Raw genomic sequence first — 22,039 nt, forward strand, 5'->3', positions numbered from 1 at the left:
CGTGTGGATAACCTTGAAAATAGTCCACCATCAAGGGGCTGAAGTCCTTTTAGCCTCTGGGAGCCTGAGGACCTGACACCACGGAACTACTGCTTGTACTCTGCTGGAGGATAAAGGGATAAGAAGAGTATGAAAAGAGGGGAAATGCATTGAGATGACTCGACCTCAGACACCGCCACCACCACTACTACTTCTTCACTCCAAACTCAGATGAATAAATTCAATAAATAAACTCACCCACCATACCCTGTTAATAAAGATATTAATAATTATTAAATTCTTTATTTGGACTGTATGGCACTATAATAGTAATATCATTTGGATGCACTTTTTCCTCATGCAGGCTGACGGTCAAGGAATGCTGAGGATTTGTCTTTTTTCCTTCTTTTTCTTTAAACGCAGTACAGGTGTTTATAGTTCCTGGCATAAAAGTTAAGTAATAGCATATAAGCAGCACATTGATATAACAAACAGGTAAAAGCAGGCAACCACTGGGTATGAATAATGTAAAGTGACACTTACAATACCTCTCTGCAGCCTTAGACTTCTGTTCCTCTACTTTTTATGAGCAGCAGAACAGTTTCTGCTTCCGTCTCAGCCTATTCATCGGGGGACTTTTAAAGCTGCTTCTTTTGTAGCAGGCAGCGTTATGCTTACCGGTACCTGTGTCCACAGAAGGCAGGCCTGATAAGTGCAGTTATGGCCTCTACACAGCAACGACCCTCAAAGTCTCCATTAGGCTGGCGGTTTGCTGCTCTTTATGCTTGCTCAATCAGTTGACCATTACCTTAAGTTTTCTTTTGTTTCATCTTCAGTAGGTGACACAGTTTATCAGAAGCACCTGAATTTATGTATCCAACGTCTATACAAGGCGAGTGGTATACTCAGTGCTCGAGAAGTTCACCTCTGAATGCATGATAAAACACTATCTTTCGCCTTCATCAAGATTATCTTCTCGACAACACAAAACCGTGCTCAAAAGAACACACGAACAATCAAACGTCTTCCCTTAGACTGGAGTATATACATTACAGGTATGCTCTGTTATTACAAGGAAAAAGAAAACGGCTGTTTGTTATTCCCTTGCCTCACTCTGATGAGAGCACATTACAAAGGAAGAGGAAGAGAGATTATGCGTGGAGAATTTACAGAAGAGAGAGAGAGAGAGAGAGAGAGAGAGAGAGAGAGAGAGAGAGAGAGAGAGAGAGAGAGAGAGACTATAACTATACCTAACGGGGAGCATATGTCCGAGGGCGAGTCGCTTCACTCATGTGTGCACTAGCCGCCTCTACTCCGGTGGTCCAACCGAGCAAACCCCCATGTAGCTGTCCTATGCACCTCGTCCTTCCCGGCAGGATTGATCGACTTGCCCCAGCCATGAGTTACGTGGGCCTCCCCTTGGTCTCCTCCACTCAGGGGTGTCTCGTACAGAAACAACCCTGTGAGCAGGACGACGTCCGGGAGGCGTCCCACGTGCCCATATAGCCGGAGTTGGCGTTCACGGTACTAATCTGGTAACAGGCCTCGATTCAGTTTCACGGAGTAATCGTCGGTTCGACACAAAGTCATTCCAGCGATACCCCATGATCCTGCGAAGGCACTTGGTACCAAAGGCATCGACACCCCTCTTCCAAGTCACTATTCAGTGTCCATTTCTCACAGCCATACAGTAAGACAGGGAGCACGAGTAACAACGATTCAAATCTCGTTCGCCTGCATAAATATCGACAACGCTATATACTCATGATGAGCGAGTCCATACCGCCGTGGGCCAAGCAAATCCGTCGAGTGACTTCCTGGTAAGACCCACCATTATTATGCATTACGCCACTAAGGTATGTGAAACTTTTGGTGAGCTCGACATCCTCACCACATGCGTGAACAGACTGAACTGTGGCAGGGCTACAAAATACAGAAATACGGTAGGCTACAAAATGCAGAAATACAGGAGCCTACAAAATACAAAAAATACAGGTGGAAACAAAATACGGAAATACAGTACCTACTAAATACAAAAATACAGTAGCCCATAAAATACAGAAATACAGTAGGGCGCAAAATACAAATACAGCAGACCACAAATTGCAGAAATACAGTAGGCTACAAAATACAGAAAAACAGAAGGCCAAAAGATACAGAAATAAAATAGGCTACAAAATACAGTAAACTACACTTACCTACAAAAACTGCGATAACTAAAATATATATGTTAAGTAATACGATATACGACAACCTCGGATACCGCTGGAAACGACCCTCAGAACGCTAGTAAAGTGCAACGAAACTAATAACCTTTCTTAGAGACATCCACACGACTTCACTATCATCTTCGGGTACTTCTTGAGCACGATATTTTGTTCGTGGGAGTAATAAAGGACGGGGATGGTGGCCAGATCGATGGGGGCACAGCAGGCGTTCGGGGGCCGCTCACTATCATCCGGGACGCCATCCATGAGCTTCACCAAGGTCTGGACGAGGGCGTGATTGGAGGCGTTCATCTTGGCGTGCAGGGGGAAGACGCAGTGGCCCTCACAGTAGTTGGCGTCGTATCCCTCCGGAGCGATGACCCAGTTCTCCCAGCCGAGGTCTTGGAAGGACACGTACAGGTGCTTCAGCCGGCACCACGTGTCGGAGCCGATGGTGCGGTCTGTGATCTCTGGACGGACGGAGAAACAGAGAAACAAATCTTATCAAATGGATCAAAGCAAAAAAGGATCTAAGCAAAAAATGATCTCTGTGATATCCGGAGGAAAGTAGAAACAAGAACAAACTTAATTAAACGGATCTAAGCAAGAAAAGTGCGGTCTGTGATCTCTGGACGGACGGAGAAACGGAGGAACAAATCTTATCAAATGGATCAAAGCAAAAAATTATCTCTGTGATATTTGGAGGAAAGTAGAATCAAGAACAAACTTAATTAAACGGATCTAAGCAAGAAAAGTGCGGTCTGTGAGCTCTGGAAGGACACACAGAAAAAGAAACAAGCCTTAATATACTGGCTGAAGCAAGCGGTGCCGGTGACCTCTGGATTAACGTGGAAAAAGAGAAGCAAATCTTATTAAATGGATCTGAACAAGCATAGTGGAGTCTGTCTGTCTGTCTGTCTGTCTGTCTGTGTCTGTGTCTTTTCCGTGTATGATCTTCCCCTTATCTTTCCACATGTTCAGTTTTCTGCTTCCTGTTAGGCATAAGATATCTTGATTTACCTTGATGTGCCATATTATTATTTCCTATTTTTTTTTCTATCGTTCTTGTTCGCATTGTCGCAGTGGATCACTGTAGGGTAAGATGACTATAGTAAAGAAAACCTCCGCCAGCTCCGAAGTGTCTAAAGCCGTGGCCATAACCTCTCTTTACAGGTGGATACACGAGGATACAAGCAGACTACAGGAGGCCAGCGCCCACACATGGCAGCTCCTGAGAGCGGATCATTCACCAAAGTCCCTTCCCTGTCATAAATATAGCGAACCTCCAACAAACGTTTTCAATGGTGTTTGCCTCAAGTACACATCTGCCAAGTTTGTTCCACTCATCCACCATCCAACTCGTGAAATAGATCTTCCCTATTTCCCCCTCAACCTGAGTTTACCGACTATTTATCCGTTGTTGTGTGTTCTTTCATCTATTTTTAATTAATAAACGTAATTAGTGTAAATTTCCCTTTCGAGTCCTCTTAACCTATTCAAAAACCTCAATTGAATCACCTTGCAGTCTTCGTTTTTCTAAAGAATGTAAGTTATTTGTTTTTAGTCGTTCCCTGGCGGTAAGTTCAAAAGTCCTCGGATCATTTGAATCATTCTTTCCTATGCTGACTCAAGGGAAGCAATATGCGTTCCGTAACAGGTGCACCGAAATAGAACAGTAAGTCAGGTTAGGCTTAAGCACTGCCATATATAACTTCTACGCTAAAACCCAAGATGCTATTTGCGCGGTTTCTAGCAGTAACAGTGATTCATCTTTATCTATTAAAATAATTATAATAATAATAATAATAATAATAATAATAATAATAATAATAATAATAATAATGATAATTATTGTTATTATTATTATTATAATTATTATTATTATTATTATTATTATTATTATTATTATTATTATTATTATTATTATTATTATTATTATTATTATTATTATTATTTATTATTATTATTATTATTATTATTATTATTATTATTATTATTATTATTATTATTATTATTATTATTATTATTATTATTATTAATCTTGTTCCTTTTCTTTTCACTCAGTTTCAGAGTTTTTTTTCTTCACAAATAGGCGTTCGTTGCTCGACCTCTAAAATGGATTTTGGCTACAATATCCGGGATGCTACAGGCTAACAGTTGATGGTGTCCGCCATTTCTGTTATAGGTAAATTTGGCGATGGCCTTATAGCTGAAAAAATCCAAGGACAAGCTCTAACTGTGCGCCAAGTTTCACGCTTCTATCATAAAGTGCACGATTTGATCGAATTTTTCCCACATATCTGCTCGCGGATGAGGGAAGGAAGGGGGAAGGAGGGAGTGAGGGAGCGAGGGAGGGAACTGGGGAAGACAGGGGGAAGGAGTGAGGGAAGGGTATGGGGAAGGAGTGAGCGAGGGAACGAAGGGGGGAACTAGGGAGGAGGGAAGGCCAGGGGGAAAGATGGAGGTAGGGAGTGAGGAAGGGAACTAGGGAGGAGGAAGGGACAAGGGGAAGAAGTGAGTGAGAGAACGAAGGAGGGAACTGGGAAGGAGGGAAGGGTAGGGGGAAAGAGTGAGTGAGGGAACGAAGGGAGGAACTGGGAGTCGTTGGGAGCGAAGGAGGGAGCTGCGGAGGATTACTTTGTGGAGGTCGGGTCATCACAAAGGTGGAATTGAATCTTGGGTCTCTATCACCCTTCCCATCTCGGCGTAAATCAAGACTGGGTCCCTCGGTCTACCTGTCCGTCTCTACCTACCTTTCTGACCACCTGCACGCTCTTTCACCTGTCTGTATCTTTCCCTATTTCTCTGTCCATCCACCTGTGTGTCTTAGTTTATTTTTTTCTGTCTATCCATCGCACTGTACTTTTTATGTCTACTTTTTTTCTGTATCTGTATTCTCTTCTGTCTGTCTCCCTGTCTCTCCTCCAATCTCTGTGCATCTGTCTGTGTCTCGGCTTATTTTTTTCCTTTTTTGTCCATCGCACTGCACTGTTGTTTGTCTGTCTACCTCTTTCTCTGTCTGTGTTCTCCTTTGTCTGTCTGTCTGCCTGTCTCTTTTCCTATCTCTGTGCATGTCTGCGTGCCTCAGCTTTTTTTTACTGTCCATCGCTTTGCACCTACGTCTGTTTGTCTACCTTTTTTTCCTACATTTTCCTTCAGTTGTCTATCTAGTTGTCCCTTTCTATTTATTTGTCCGTCTGTCCGTGCATTTCTTGGTTTTGGTTGTAAAAGAGCCAGGTAGGACACGTATCAACGGTTTTAAGTTAGACAAATTCAGATTCAATACAGACAGGCAAGAATTAATTCACCAACAGAGTGGTGGATGAGTGGAACAGACTTGGCAGTCATGTTGTGTGTGCCAATACCATGTAGAGGTTGGATAAATACATGGATAGTGAGGTAAGATGCATGGGGTTAGACATACAGGAGCTGCTTTGTATAGGCCTCTTGCAGACTCCTTGCGTTCTTATGTTCTAATCTCTCTCTCTCTCTCTCTCTCTCTCTCTCTCTCTCTCTCTCTCTCTCTCTCTCTCTCTCTCTCTCTCTCTCTCTGTCTACCCCTTCTGACTCACCTCTGTAGCTTCGTGGGCGGCTGCGTGGGGGAGGGCCGACGGAGCGCGCTGTGCGGCTCCTCTTCCTCTTCGATACCGAGTCCGGAAGAGCGAAGTACCCCACCATGAAGGGCCTCACATCCTCATGGTCCCGCGAGCCCGACAGACCGACCTCATGGAACCGCCTCTCGTGCTCTGAAGAGGAAGAGTACGAATAAGAGGGATAAGTGGTTGAAGGAGGAATGAAGAAAGAAATGTGGAACGGAGGACCGGAAGAAGAAGAAGAAGAAGAAGAAGAAGAGAACGATAAGGAATAGGAGGTGGATGAAAAGAGGAAAAGGAGTGGAGGACAGAAAAGAGAAAGGGGACGAGTAAGAAGAACAGGCAGTGGAAGGAGGAATGAAGGAAGTGAGGAACGGAAAGAATGTAAGGAATATAAAAGAAGGCTGGAAAGAGAAAGAGATGTGGAAGATAGGAAAGAGGAGGAGGACGAGTAAGAAGAACAGGTAGTGGAAGGAGGAATGAAGGAAGTGGGGAACGGAAAGAATGTAAGGAATATAAAAGAGGGCTGGAAAGAGAAAGAGATATGGAAGACAGGAAAAAGGAGGAGGACGAGTAAGAAGAGTATATAGGTAGAGGAAAGATAATGAAGAAAGAAATGCGGAGCGGAAAGGGTGTAAGACATAGAAGAAGGTTGAAGAGAGGAAGATGAGTGGAAGACATATGAAAAGGAAGAGGAAGAGCAAGATAGAAAGTGGAAGGAGAGGAGGAAATGGGAGAGTTGGTGGAAGACACTGACACACGCACTCACACACTCTTCGCTCTCCTACACACTCTCTCATTCACTGACCCACTAACGCACTTGCTCACCTATACCGACATGTACTCACCTCACTCCTTCACCCCCTCCCTCACTCACAGCCCTCTCACCTACCCTCACACACATCCATACATACACACTTCCATTCTAACGCACTCACTCACACGATCCTCCCCCCCCAACACGCATACTTAGCCTGCAACTATCTTCACCCACTAACGCACACACTCACACTCCTTCCTCATCCCTCACAGTCTCAAACCCTCAGTCACACAATATGTTTTACTTCCCATGTATTCCCCCCTCACATACACTTATCTCCCCACACAACACTCCTCTCCTCTCCTCCCTTTCCCTCCCTCCACCCCCCACCCCAACACATACTTACAGGACTCCAGATTACCAGATTGTCGTACTCAGCCTCTTATGTTTTCCGATTTCCGACCCAAAAACTGTCTCTTCCACTCCAATAACTACATTTATTTATAGTTACCGTTGAAAGGTTTAATTACTAGTGTCTTTTTGCTATAGTTAAGTGTCTAAAAACGGTAAATACAATGGTGGATACGATAATCTGGCAACGCTGATACTTACTCTTATCGATGGAGGTGACGGCGAGGCGGAACCCGAAGTTGGTCTGCGGCAGGATGAGCCAGGAGAGGACGGAGGTGGTGACGTTGATGCTGGTCCAGCCCGCCTCGTCCAGGACCATGCGGGCCACCTCAGACTCGCTCCTGCACGCGGGGGTCACCACAACACAACGGGGAAAGGTAAGTAAGTAGAAAACAAGAACAAGAAAGAATCAAGAGAAGAACAAGAAACAAATATGATCAAGAGGTGAACAAATGAGGAACGCAAAAACAAACCGAGAATATTAGAAAACAAAAATAAACAACAAAGGGAAGAACAGGAACACACAGGTACTAAAAACAAGAACTAAAGTAGGAAAGCAAGAAAAAGAAGCGAAGAAAAGAGAAACGCAAGAATAATTGGAGAATACGAAACCACAAAAATAAACAGCTGGTAAATATGTGAACGCGGGAAGAACAACAACACAGGTAAAGAAAAGAAAGCTAGCGCAGGAAAACAGGAGAAAAGAAGTGAACAAAAGAGCATCGCAAAAACAAATCGACAATGCAAGAACACAAAATGAACAGGAGAGTAAAAATGTGAACACGGGAAGAACAACAACACAGGTAAAGAAAAGAAAGCTAGCGCAGGAAAACAGAAGACAAGAGGTGAACAAAAGAGCATCGCAAAAACAAATCGACAATGCAAGAACACAAAATGAACAAGAGAGTAAAAATGTGACCACGGGAAGAACAACACCACAAGTAAAAGAGACCAAGACAAGAAGACACAACACAAGCAACACAAGTAAAAGAGACCAAGACAAGAAGACACAACACAAGCAACACAAGTAAGAGAGACCAAGACAAGAAGACACAACACAAGCAACACAATTAAAGAGACCAAGACAAGAAGACACAACACACGCAACACAATTAAAGAGACCAAGACAAGAAGACACAACACAAGCAACACAATTAAAGAGACCAAGACAAGAAGACACAACACAAGCAACACAATTAAAGAGACCAAGACAAGAAGACACAACACAAGCAACACAAGTAAAAGAGACCAAGACAAGAAGCAACAACACAAGCAACACAAGTAAAAGAGACCAAGACAAGAAGACACAACACAAGCACCACAAGTAAAAGAGACCAAGACAAGAAGCAACAACACAAGCAACACAAGTAAGAGAGACCAAGACAAGAAGCAGCAACACAAGCACCACAAGTAAAAGAGACCAAGACAAGAAGAAACAACACAAGCAACACAAGTAAAAGAGACCAAGACAAGAAGACACAACACAAGCAACACAAGTAAAAGAGACCAAGACAAGAAGCAACAACACAAGCAACACAAGTAAGAGAGACCAAGACAAGAAGACACAACACAAGCAACACAAGTAAAAGAGACCAAGACAAGAAGACACAACACAAGCAACACAAGTAAAAGAGACCAGGACAAGAAGAAACAACACAAGCAACACAAGTAAAAGAGACCAAGACAAGAAGACACAACACAAGCAACACAAGTAAAAGAGACCAAGACAAGAAGCAGCAACACGTCAGAACACATGAATAAAAGGTGAACAAAGGCGAAGAACAGGAACAAAACGTGAATACAGGAACACAAAAATAAATACGGGTAAAAATGGAACGTGTGAAGAACAGCAATACAAGTGAAGGAGACCAGGAAAAGAAGCAACAAAACGTACGAATACAGGAATAAAAGATGAACAAACGAGCAAAACGGGGACGAAGCGTAAGTATAAAAACACAGAAGTAAACAACAAAGTAACAGAATATGAACACTGGAAGAATAGCAACACAGGTACAAGACACCAACGCACATTTTGGTGAGAGAGGCAGCAATCTCTTGTAACCCTAACAGCGCTTTTAGGAACCTAACTCGGGGAAACTCTTTAATAATATTTTAAAGATAAACACAAGATCTACTTATGAACACACACACACACACACACACACACACACACACACACACGGCCCGGTAGCTCAGTGGTTAGAGCGTCTGCCTCACAGCCAGAAGGACCGGGGTTCGATTCCTCGACCGGATGAAGATAAGTTGGGTTTATCTTCTTTCACGTGTAGCCCCTGTTCACCTAGCAGTGAGTAGGTATACGACGTAAGGCGAGGAGTTGTGACCTCGTTGTCGCGGTATGTTGTGTGTGAGTGGTGTCAGTCCTACCCAAAGATCGGTCACTGAGCTCTGAGTTCCTTCCGTAGGGGAACGGCTGGCTGTCTCGAGAGAGACCCGCAGCAGACCAAGAGGTGAATTACACACACACACACACACACAACAAGTGTTAATAGCACAAAAACTGCTAGATCGGCGTCGCATAACCCTCCAACACACCCCCAACAATTCATATTATGCAACTAGGGGTCTAAAATGGAAAATGCTGAAAAGTAAAGATGGCGCCACTATAAACACTTGCCTGCGCCACAACGGGCTGGGGCCGACCATCAGGCCCTACTATGATGGCCTACCAGCGCCACAGGCCAAGACGTAAAGAAAAAAAAAAGCTGACTTTGTTCATAATGCCATGTTGTAGGGTTCATCAGGGCTAACAAATGTTATTATACAATGTCATGTTTACAATGCATGGGTAAGCCAGGAAAACAACTTGAAGAGAACAACAAAAAGATGGACAATCTGTTGTCCATCAAGAACACAAGAACATAATAGAAGAGGCGTTTGAATCTTCATAATGCGACTCCTATTGGCCTTGTATTTTTATATGGGAATAAAAGAGGGCAAGAAATTAATATGTAAAAAAAAATATGGTGCCTCTGTAAAGGAATCAGAGGAAGACGTGAAGGAGATGAGGCTTGATTGTGTAAACCGAGATTAATTAAGATGAAAGGTACGAGAATAAAAGGTATGGTTACACAAGGTGATTAGACTTAATTAAAAAGACATGAATAAAAGAGACAATTAGATTACCTGAGCCGCTAGCCGCTTTTGATGAATTAATCTTGGAGCTTGACGGAAAGAAAAAAAGGCTGAGGAAACTGAAAAACGTGATGGAAGTTGATGAGGAAAAAAAGATGAGAAAGATGAGCTGATTTATATTTGATAGGCTTGCGTGAAGAAAAGGAAAACTCGTTAAGGTAAATTCAATGAGCAGAGAAGAAACATATATTAGGATAGTAAAGATATGGTGAAAAATTAGTTTAGTAATTTAGAGTTGGATGAATGGAGCAAGCTTGGGATTTATATGGTTATTGCTGGTACGAGAGATACCTTCAAGAAAAGTTGTATAAAGTGCTTGACGGGGAAGGAATGTAATGTTAGTTTCACAAGGGCTAGCAGCTAACCTTTGCAGCCTCCTACGTCTCCGTGCTCTTAACTAGATGAAGCAGGTGGAGAAGGAAAAGTGGTTAAGGTAGATTGAACCTGACAGGTGGAGTGAAAAAAAATGTCAGACTACTTAGGCAGACAGACTGGAAGGATGAGGTGAAAGCTGTTAAAATGGAAGAGACAAGAAGAGGTTAACCATAATGGGGTACTTACGAGCTGCTTCTATGTAGAAGCAGCTTTGAGTCCCTCCCTCTCATTTGAATAAAAAAGAAGAAAAAACATAATAACGCTTTAGTAGAAAAAAATATGTATAAAGAGAATGAATAATTAACGGAATCAGTGTCTTTTTAAGGAAACAAAGTAGAAGCTGACGAAGCGATGAAAAATAAAACTGAAAAACTAAAGTCAATAAGTCCGTGAATAAAGAAGAAAATCAATAAAATCAGTGCCTATTTAAGGAAGCAAAGTAGACGCTGATTAAAGTGATGAAAAATGCAAGAAAGTTAGTCAGTACATCATCGACTTGGCTATTTTTTTTTTTTAAATTGTTGTTTCCTTTTTTTTTGTGCCCTTGAGCTGTCTCCTTTGTTGTAAAAAAAATAACAAAGAGAAGAACCAATTGCATTAGTGCGTGTTAAAGAAGCCTGACAAGTTTTCCCACCATAAACGTGAAAAAAACACCTATGGGAATGCGGGTAATTTCCTTTGTGGTCTTTGTAAATAGTTGTTGTGAGGGCGTCTGCGAACAGGGGCCTTGAGACACTACAGAATCGAAGTATAAATAACTGATAACATGACACACAGGAAAATACGGGACTTATACACCACCATTAAGAAAAACAAGCAAAGTACAAGTAAACTGGAAAAAAATAAACAAAATACGGGTCTTAGATATTCATTCAAGGCATTCATTAAGGAGGGAAAATAAAGATGACTGAAGAGATGAAAAGAGAAATACGAGCCTTAGATATCGCCGCTAAAAAATAAAAAAAAAATACAAGTTTGCTAAAAAGATGAAAGAAATACAGACTACCATTAAGGAAAAAACAAATCAATCTAAAACTGAGAAGATGAGGAAAATATATACAAGGTAGAAATGGATAGGCTCAGAAGCAAAATAAATAAATAAATAAGTGAATAAATAAATGATGGGCTATTAAAGAGACAAGAAAGAGGGTAATTAAGGCGATAAATGATGGGTTAGCGGAGCAGTTAATTAATCTCTTCTGCACCACGTGGAGGGGAAGGCACTAATTAACCTGACAAATACTGGGAAAAGGTTGATGCACTCTCCCCCTCCTCCTCCTCCTCCTCCTGCTCGCTTTTAGAAGGTTGAGAGAGCCAATTAAGGTACCCTATATTTATTTTATCTCCATTCTCCGCTCTCTCTCTCTCTCTCTCTCTCTCTCTCTCTCTCTCTCTCTCTCTCTCTCTCTCTCTCTCTCTCTCTCTCTCTCTCTCTCTCTCTCTCTCTCTCTCTCTCTCTCTCTCTCTCTCTCTCTTATCTCAACCCCTTTCCTTTCATCTTCCATTAGCTTTTTTCTTTCCTTCCTTCTTTTTTCCTTCTTTCTTTCTCATAACCTTTTCATTCCTATATCTTTCCTATTTCTCTTCATTTTCCTTTGCATTTTTTACCCATATTTACTTTTACTTTTATCCCCTCTTCCTTCCTTCCTCCCTCCTTCCCTTTTTCCTTTACGTCTTTTTATCCTCTCTTCCACTCTTCTTCCTCTTCGTGGTCTTCCTTCTTCTCCCCTTTTCTCCCCTCATCCACGTCCGCCATTTCTATCCTCATTCCTCTTCCCTCTCTTCACTAACACCACCCTCATTTACATATTCTTTTCTGCTTCCCTTCACCCAGTTCTCCTATACAAACACAGACTATTCGCTGCCTAATTAACACACCGTCTGTATCTCTATCTGTTTTTTCTGTCTGTGCGTCTATATTTTTGTCTGTCTGTCTGTCTACCTGTCTGTTCCTTTTAAAATGTCTTCCTGTCTTTCACACACGCACTTCAATACTTGTCTCATGTTTTCTTCCCTTTTATTATTATGTTCCTTGGTTTACTTCACTCCCCTTCAATTTTAGTCTCACGTTTTCTTCCCTTTTATCATAATGCTCCTTGGTTACTTCACTCCTCTTCAATTTTAGTCTCACGTTTTCTTCCCTTTTATTATTATGTTCCTTGGTTTACTTCACTCCCCTTCCATTATACATCCATTACATATCTTCCTCCCCTCTTCTAAATATCCCTTCTGTATACGCTTTTTACCTTCCCCTCTTACACACACACACACACACACACGCATACACACACTTTGCTATGTACTTTTTCCCCCCTCCCTCACACTCGTAACCTTAACACTCCTCCCTTTCACACGTTATTCTCCCCTACGAGCCAGTCTTCTTCCCCTCACACTTCCTCCTCTTTTCTCTTCATACGTATTTAGTCCTTCTCCCTTCCCTTTCCGCTCGTTCGCACACATCATTTTTCCCTTCCACACAGTTATTCTCTTCTCCTTTCCTTTCCCCTCGTTCGTACAACCCTATTTTCCTTCCACACACTTTTCCCATTCTCTTTATGCACCAAGTTCCTTTTTCATTCCCTTTCCCTTTTTTTTTTTACAAGCCATCTTTTTTTTTTCTCTCCACACATCTTTCCCCATTCTTTCCATACCCTTATTCTCTTCCCCTTCCCTTTCCCCTCGTCCTTACACAGCGTCTTCCTCCTCTCACTCTCCTCTCTACTCTTCACGTAATTCATTCTTCTTTTTTCCCTCGTTCGTACACAGCATTTTTTCTCTCTACGATTTTTCCCCCTTTTCTCATCACACACTTATTCATTTCCCCTTCCCTTTCCCCTCCTTCTTGCATATCTTTCCCCCTCACCTATGCTTCCCTCTTATCTTCACCCACCTAGTCCCTTCTCCTTCCCTTTCCCCTCCTTCTTCCATATCTTTCCCCCTCACCTATGCTTCCCTCTTATCTTCACCCACCTAGTCCCTTCTCCTTCCCTTTCCCCTCCTTCTTCCATATCTTTCCCCCTCACCTATGCTTCCCTCTTATCTTCACCCACCTAGTCCCTTCTCCTTCCCTTTCCCCTCCTTCTTGCATATCTTTCCCCCTCACCTGTGCTTCCCTCTTATCTTCACACACCAAGTCCCTTTTCCTTCCCTTTCCCCTCCTTTTTGTACATTCGTTCCCTCACATACTCCCTTCTTCCCTTCACTTACTTATTCTCTTCCCCTTTCCTTTCTCTTCGTTCGTATACATCTTTATCCTCACATATATACCCCTCTGCTCTTTACACACCCTTCCCATTCCCTTCTTCCATATAATTTTTCCCCTCTTCTTTTCCCCTTCCATTTCCCCTCTTTCATGCACATCTTTTCACTAACATATACTCCGTTCTTCTCTTTTCACACCCTTCTCCTTCCCTTCTTTCATATATTTTTTCCCCTCTTCTTTTCCCCTTCCATCTTTCCACTCACACATACTCCCCTCTTCTCTTTACACAGCCTTCTCCTTCCCTTTCCCCTCTTTCACATACATTTTTCCCTCCCCACACTTCCCCTTCTCACATTTAACCCTATCTTTCAACCCTTCCCCTCGTGTCCACTTGCATCATCTTTCTCCCTCACACACTCCCCTCTGTTTCCCTCCTCAACCCCTCCCATACCCAATCCACCTTCCCACACTGCTTCCCTCTCGTCCGTAGGTAGCATTTTCCCCTCACACGTTCACCTACACACACTCCCATTAATCTACCACACTTTATCCATTTTCCCCTCATCTGCCTGTACTGTTTTCCTCTCACCCACCACTCTTACCTTCACAAACTCTCCTTTTCATACACGTTACTTTACTTTCACGCACGCACTTAATCTACTTTTCCCTCGCCCGTAACAGTGTACACTTACTTTATTTTCTTTTTGTCCCCTCTCTTTCTTACCAACTATCCTCTTCGTTCACATTCTTTCCTCTAACAAACCCGATCGCATATTTATCTTTCTTCATCACCCACTTAATTCACTCTCCCTCATCTCTTTACCCTTTTTTAACTACTTTTTTTTCTTGTCCACTATCCCTTCCACACATCTTCATTTAACTAACAACCCCTATCACATACTCCCCTTCTTCATCACCCACTTAATCCACTCTCCCTCGTCTCTTTACTCTTTTTTAACTACTTTCTTGTCCACTATCCCTTCCACACATCATCATTTCCCTAACAACCCCCATCACATACTTATCTTCTTCCTCACACACTTAACCCACTTTCCCCTCGTCCGTAATAGAGTACACTTAATTTACACACTCTTCACCTACTTTCTCACCCACTATCCCTTTCGTACACAATCCTTCCTCTTCACAAACCCAGTCACATACTTTCCCCTCTCCCTCACACACTAAATCCACTTTCCCCTCAAGCTATACTAAACCATGTACTTTTTTTCCTTCCCTCACACACTATTCATTCCACACACCGTCTTTTCCTCATTTTCCTCTTCAACCCCAGTGCATACTTTCCCCTCTCCCTCACACACTAAATCCACTTTACCCTCAAGCTATCTAAACCATATACTTTTTTTCCTTCCCTCACACAATATCCATTCCACACACCGTCTTTCCCTCATTTCCCTCTTCAACCCCAGTGCATACTTTCCCTTCTTATTCACACACCTCATTCACTTCCCCCTCGTCCGTACGTACCCCTCCTCGTCCGTGACTAAGTACACGTGAAGACGGACGGGCAGGACGTGGTCTGGCTGGCGGTGCACGCGGATCTCAGCCCCAAGGAGGGAGTGGTCAAGTGGGACGTCTCGCACATCGAAGTACAGCATGCGGTTAGCTCCGTGTTGCTGCCGGCCGCTGGGGGGATCTGCGGAGAGGCGGGAGGTGAGGGGAGGGGGGAGAGTGAGGGTGTGAGGGGATGAGACGCGGGAAAAGTTGGATGTGATTTAGGGGAAAGGTTGGTAGGTGAGGAGGTATAGTGTTGTGTGTGGGGTTGTGTGTGTGGGGTTGTGTGTGTGTGGGGGTTGGGTTGTGTGGGGGGGTTGTGTGTGTGGTTTTTGTGTGAGGGGTTGTGTGTGGGGCTTTGTGGGGGGGGTTGTGTGGGGGTTGTGTGTGTGGGGTTGTGTGTGGGGATTGTGTGTGTGGGTTGTGTGTGGGGAGTTGTGTGTGGGGTTGTGTGTGGGGGTTGTGTGGGGGTTGTGTGTGGGGTTGTGTGGGGGGTTGTGTGTGGGGGGGTTGTGTGTGGGGGTTGTGTGTGGGGGGTTGTGTGTGGGGGTTGTGTGTGGGGTGTGTGTGTGGGGGTTGTGTGAGGGGTTGTGTGTGGTGGGTTGTGTGGGGGTTGTGTGTGGGGTTGTGTGTGGGGTTGTGTGGGGAGGTTGTGTGGGGGGTTGTGTGTGTGGGTTGTATGGGGAGGTTGTGTGGGGGAGGTTGTGTGTGGGGGTTGTGTAGGGGGGTTGTGTGGGGGGGTTGTGTGTGGGGGGTTGTGTGTGGGGGGGTTGTGTGTGTGGGGGGTTGTGTGTGAGGTTGTGTGTGTGGTGTTGTGTGTGTGGGGTTGTGTGTGGGGGGGTTGTGTGTGTGGGGGGTTGTGGGGGGGGGGTTGTGTGGGGTGGTTGTGTGTGTGGTGTTTGTGTGAGGGGTTGTGTGTGGGGCGTTGTGTGTGGGGGTTGTGTGTGGGGGTTCTGTGTGGGGTTGTGTGGGGGTGTGTGTGGGTTGTGTGTGAGGGATTGTGTGTGGGGTTGTGTGTGGGGTTGTGTGTGGGGGTTGTGTGTGTGGGGGGTTGTGTGGGGGGTTGTGTGTGGGGGGGGTTGTGTGGGGGGTTGTGTGTGTGGGGGGGTTGTGTGGGGAGCTTGTGTGTGGGGGGGGTTGTGTGCGTGGGGGTTGTGTGTGTGGGGTTGTGTGGGGGGGTTGTGTGTGTGGGGGGTTGTGTGGGGTTGTGTGTGTGGGGGTTGTGTGGGGGGTTGTGTGTGGGGGGGGTTGTGTGGGGGTTGTGTGTGGGGGAGGTTGTGTGGGGGGTTGTGTGTGTGGGGGTTGTGTGGGGGGGTGTGTGTGTGTGGGGGTTGTGTGGGGGTTGTGTGTGGGGGGGGTTGTGTGGGGGGGTTGTGTGGGGATTATGTGTGTGGGAGGTTGTGTGTGGGGGGTTGTGTGGGGGTTATGTGTGGGGGGGGTTGTGTTGGGGGGGTTGTGTGGCGGTTATGTGTGTGGGAGGTTGTGTGTGGGGTGATTGTGTGTGAAGGTGGTTGTGTGTGGGGGGTTGTGTGTATTGTGTGTGTGTGTGTGTGTGTGTGTGTGTGTGTGTGTGTGAAGCATTTGCTGGGACAGGATGGAGTACACTAACGTCAGCCAAAGCGGTGGAAAATGTTAGGAAAGGCGTTTGTCCTGAAGATGGTGATAATATCAGAAAATAGTGTGCACAAAGTCAACTGGCTTATACAAGGCAGCTATGTAAACCTGACCTCACTACCCTCACTATGAATTTATCTAACCTTTTCGCGAATTATCTATCGTACTGGCACTCGCAACATGACCGCTAACCCTGTTCTACTCACCCACCTATCTATGGGTGAGTCAGTTATCGCCTAAGTTTTTGTTGAATCTGAATTTATTAAATGTAAACCGATTACTGCGTGTCCTACCCGGCTCTCTTATACCACCAAAACTTTCATCCATTCATAACGCTCACTCATGTCTCCTCGCACTTTCGCCTTTCTAAAGAATGAAAATCTAAATGTTTAAGTCTATCCTCATATGGCAAGTTTCTCAACCTGTGAATAATTTTTGTCATACTCCTCTGCACAGATTCTAGCAGCTTGTATCCATTCAATAGTTAAATGACCAGAACTGAGCCGCATTTTGGAGATGAGGTCTGAATAATGCCAATTATAGCTTGAGGATGACCAACGCTGCTATTGCTTACGCTCCTTGAAACGAAACCCAGTAAACTATTTGTACGATTCTTGGCCTGAATGCATTGCGTTCTTGGACGGAGATCAGAGCCCACTGGCTCCAAGATCCCTCACATTTCTTGACTAGCTTAAGGGAGTGTCATTTAAAAAAATAATTATGTGAAGGGTTATTCCTGCCAACACTCAGAATACTACACTTCCTGACATTGAACTCCATCTGGTCCTTCTCTTCCTAATCATACAATCTGTCTATTTTATCCATAAGGACACAAGCATTCTGATTTGATTCAATTACTCGGCCGATCTTCGTATCATTCGCAAACCTACTGACATCATTACTGATTCCTGTATCCAAACCATTTATATAAATAATAAACAGCGATGGACGTCATTCGTAACAGGTCTAGTAAGACATTTTACCACTGGTTTGTACTGTTTACCTCCTACTGCTAAGCCACGCCCTGATCCAGCTCAACACTTTCCCAAGTACTCCGTGAGCCTGTAATTTTAACAACAGCAGATGGTGAAAAACTTTGTCGAACACTTTCATAAAATATAAATAGATCATACCATTGATGATGACGAGACGAAATAAGTACCAGACAATAACACATTTTCAATCCCTTCATTATCGTGTCTTTCTATTTATCATTTGATCATTTTCCGAACCACCGCTTCCTCCTCCTCCTCCTCCTCCTCCTCCCTACTGGTTCCTCTTCCTCCTCCTGCGTGCTGCCACTCGTCTCTGTCTACATATAAACAGGGGAAGTAAGTGTTGACAGAGCGGTCCCAGCCCCTCTCTCTCTCTCTCTCTCTCGCTCTCTCTCTCTCAGCAGCGGGGAGGCTGTTTGGGCAGGCCTCGGGTTACCCTCCTGGATGACGTCACGGCGAGAGGGAAACACGCAACAGGACGGGAAGCAAACACGAACAAGCCAGGAGAGAGAGAGAGAGAGAGAGAGAGAGAGAGAGAGAGAGAGAGAGAGAGAGAGACGTTGCCATTCACACAATCATACACACACAGAACATCAATTGGTATGGCTACGTGTTTACCAGTCTCTCTCTCTCTCTCTCTCTCTCTCTCTCTCTCTCTCTTCTTTGTCAGCAATTGTTGGCTTATTTGTTTTTTATCTGATTTTGTTTGTTTCGGTACGTTGCAGTTTTATTTCTCCTGTCCATCTATCTGTTTGTCTACTCGTCAATGTGTCTGTCTGTCATTCTCTCTCTCTCTCTCTCTCTCTCTCTCTCTCTCTCTCTCTCTCTCTCTCTCTCTCTCTCTCTCTGCACATTTGCCTTCAGTGTTTAGCATTATTTTTATCTCCTACGTTCCGCCCTCCGCCCGTCTCACAAGCTTTCCCTTTCTAGGCCGTTCCGTCGACTTCATTTCTCACAGTAAGTCATCCACCCAGGCCCCGGCCCCTACGAACTTTCTATGATCCACTTTGACGAGTTAATGGCTACATCCAACATGGCAATTATTTCCGTTAGTACGGCGCAAATACGGCAATAAAAAGTAATTGGAAGTGAAGTACGTGTAATTTCTCAAGGACGAAAAACAGTTTAATAGTTGACACTGATTTCTGTGTTGGCAGTCTGACATCTTTGAGTGAGGAGGAGCTTGGAATAAAGTCGCTGTTCTTCACGTGTATGTAAGCTGTTGTTTTCTGAGTTGTCAGTCTGACATCTTTGAGTGAGGAGGAACTTGGAATAAAGTCGCTGTTCCTCATGTGCATGTAAGCTGTTGTTTTCTGAGTTGTCAGTCTGACATCTTTGAGTGAGGAGGAGCTTGGAATAAAGTCGCTGTTCCTCATGTGCATGTAAGCTGTTGTCTAGCTCAGTGGTCCTTATCGTTTTTACTACCACGCCCCGTCTAAGATATAGTTCTAACCCTTCCTTCCTCGCCCCTCTTAAATCCTTCCTTTTAATTCCTTCTCAGATAAAAAAAAATGGTAAGCCAAAAGAGACAATAAAAAGCTTGTTAGTGATGACAATACTTTTGCATTTTTCATAAACTCCTCAGTCTTAACCCATGGTCTTGTAGGCGGTGGCTGAGTGGTTAGCATGCTGGGCTCACATTCACCACGCCATGGACAACGTCGGTTCGAATCCCCACGCTACCACCTGGGATTTTTAAGTCACCGCCTGACTACCCACATGCTGTCCAGAAGACCACCCATGAGCCAAGCATAGCTGGCGCCACTATAAAAATTGCCTGCGCCATGACGGGCTAGGGCCGACCATCTGGGCCCTGAAGAAAGCCTACTGGCGCTATAGGCGGGGATGTAAAAAATAAATAAATAAATAAATAAATACAATAAGAGAAAGTCCTCGTTTTTCCCCAGGGCTCACTCCCCCCACACCTGGATATTAGTAACGCCCTTAAGGGAGCGCGACCCCCAAGTTGAGAACCCCTGGCTTAGTTTGTTTAGCCCGCCGTCACACTCCTCTCATCCAGCCTCTGTGCGCCTCCTGTTATCCTGTTTGTTTATCAAGTTGCCGGTCTGTGTGTTGCTTTTGTTACCCTTGTTACTGCTGGTTCGTTGTTATACCGTTGTCACACTTTTCTTGTTATCCAACGTTCATGTTTTTCTCGTCGTCCGGTTTACTTCCTTTGTTACACAGTTTTTGCCTTTCTCTTCTTTCCCTTTTTATCATTGTTTAGTTCCCTGTTATCACCCTTTTCCTGTCATCCAGCTTCAATAGTTCTCTTGTGTTCACTTATGTACCCGTATAGCTTTTTTGCGTCTTGGTTTCTCTCTCCACACCAGACATTCATTTCCCTTGTTAATTATTATCTGATATTGATTGTTTTGTTGCTATCCTTCTGCTGTCGTAAATGTCTTGTTATCCTGTTCCACTTACGCATTCATCCAGCTTTTGTGTTTCTTTGCTTCTCTCTCTACACCAAACATTTCTCTTGTTATCTACTAATTCGTCCTCAGGGTTTTGTTGCTCTTCTGCTGACGTGGTTGTCTTGTTATCCTGTTCCACTTACGTATTCATCCAGCTTTTGTGTTTCTTTACTTCTCTCTCTACACCAGACATTTCTCTTGTTATCCACTGTTTCGGCTTCAGGGTTTTGTTGCTGTTCTGCTGTCGTGATTGTCTTGTTATCCTGTTTACATCTACTCACATAGCTTTTGTTTCTTGGTTTCCTTCGCCACAACAAACAATACTTTCTCAGCATCAGCATCGTCGTCTTCAAGGTTTTGTTAGTATCCTGCCGTCGTGGTTATATTATTATACTTCCTTCATGTTTGTTTTATCCTCGGTGTCGGGTTGTTAATTTTCTTGTTGCAACGCCTTTACCGTCACTATATTTCCAGGACTTATTATCTGCGTGCTGCCAATTCCTTTTCCTTTACCTTTCCCTTCTCCTCCTCCTCCTCCTTTTTTTCTCTCATTCTTTTCTTCTTCTTTCTTCTCTATAACTTTTAATTGCTCCCGAGACTCACTTTCTTTTCGTGACTCTTTCTTTCGTTTTCTGTTTATTGTTATTTGCACTTGTTCTGGTATTCTTGTGAACTATCCCTTTGCGTCTCTTCCAAGGTCATTCATTTTTCATTTCGTTTATTGTTTATTCACATACTGGCACTTATTTCTTATTTATTTTATGCTATCCATCCCTCTAAATGGTTTCATGGGTTCCTTTTCGTCTCTAATTACTTCTTTCGTTTTGCTTATTCCCTTTTTGTGTCCGCTTCGGGTTTAATGGGTCCGCTTTCTTCTTTGCAACCTTTCTTTTGTCTTGTTTACTTGTTTACACTTATTTTGGGCATGTTTGTGACGTCTATGTCCTTAAACGGCTTCCTATGTCCCTTTCTTCTCTTGATCCTTTCTTTCGTTTTCTGTTTATTCACTTATTTGCACTTGGTTTGGGTCTATTTGTGACGTCTATGACCTTAAACGGCTTCCTATGTCCCTTTCTTCTCTTGATCCTTTCTTTCGTTTTCTGTTTATTCACTTATTTGCACTTGGTTTGGGTCTATTTGTGACGTCTATGACCTTAAACGGCTTCCTATGTCCCTTTCTTCTCTTGATCCTTTCTTTCGTTTCCTCACCTATTTGCTTGTGTTTTGAGTTTGCTCGTGACCTCTATCGATTTAAATGACTTCGTAGCTCCACTTTCTTCTCCTAATTCTATGTACCGTCTTGTTCATCTGCTTACCTACACTTGTTAATATTTTCGGCGGCCCTTATCGATTTAAATGGCTTGCTACTCCACTTTCTGATTCTTTCTTGTCCACTTATCTGCACTTCTTGTTGATATATTTTTTTTCCTCGGCGTTGAGTATCCTTTCTCTTCTCTTATTTTCTTCTCTGCCTCTTATTTTTCGCCTCTCATCCAAAAATATCGCATAATTGTGTTTCTTCCCTTCTTTCCCTCCTTCCTGGAAACGTCTCCCTCCTCATCCTCCTTCCTGCAGGTGCTTACTTCCTCCCTCTCCTTCCTGTTACCGTCTCCTTCCCCCCTCCCTCCCGCTCCTCCGCTACACCTGGCTACCTGATGTCTTACTCTCTCCCTTGTTCTGCTCATGTTTCTCATGCTAGAGTTACCCGATATATTCACTCTTATTTCTTTCGTTATTCCAAGCGTTGAGAAAAGTTTGCCTCTCTCTCTCTCTCTCTCTCTCTCTCTCTCTCTCTCTCTCTCTCTCTCTCTCTCTCTCTCT

General features: G+C 43.9%; 1 protein-coding gene across 1 annotated transcript in view; it reads right to left on the reverse strand.

The window, feature by feature from the left end:
- Nucleotides 1-266: 266 nt before the first annotated feature.
- The window catches only part of LOC127003240 (protein 60A-like), a 22,710-nt gene continuing 937 nt past the window's right edge, over nt 267-22,039 (reverse strand). Inside the window, exons 2-5 of the mRNA XM_050869638.1 lie at nt 15,166-15,334; nt 7,152-7,291; nt 5,759-5,932; nt 267-2,656 (exon numbers count right to left, since the gene is read on the reverse strand). Of these exons, the coding sequence (XP_050725595.1) occupies nt 2,298-2,656; nt 5,759-5,932; nt 7,152-7,291; nt 15,166-15,334 (842 nt within the window). The 3' untranslated portion in view covers nt 267-2,297. The remainder of the gene's footprint in view (nt 2,657-5,758; nt 5,933-7,151; nt 7,292-15,165; nt 15,335-22,039) is intronic.

This window comes from Eriocheir sinensis, chromosome 25 (assembly GCF_024679095.1).
Source record: "Eriocheir sinensis breed Jianghai 21 chromosome 25, ASM2467909v1, whole genome shotgun sequence".
NCBI lineage: Eukaryota > Metazoa > Arthropoda > Malacostraca > Decapoda > Varunidae > Eriocheir > Eriocheir sinensis.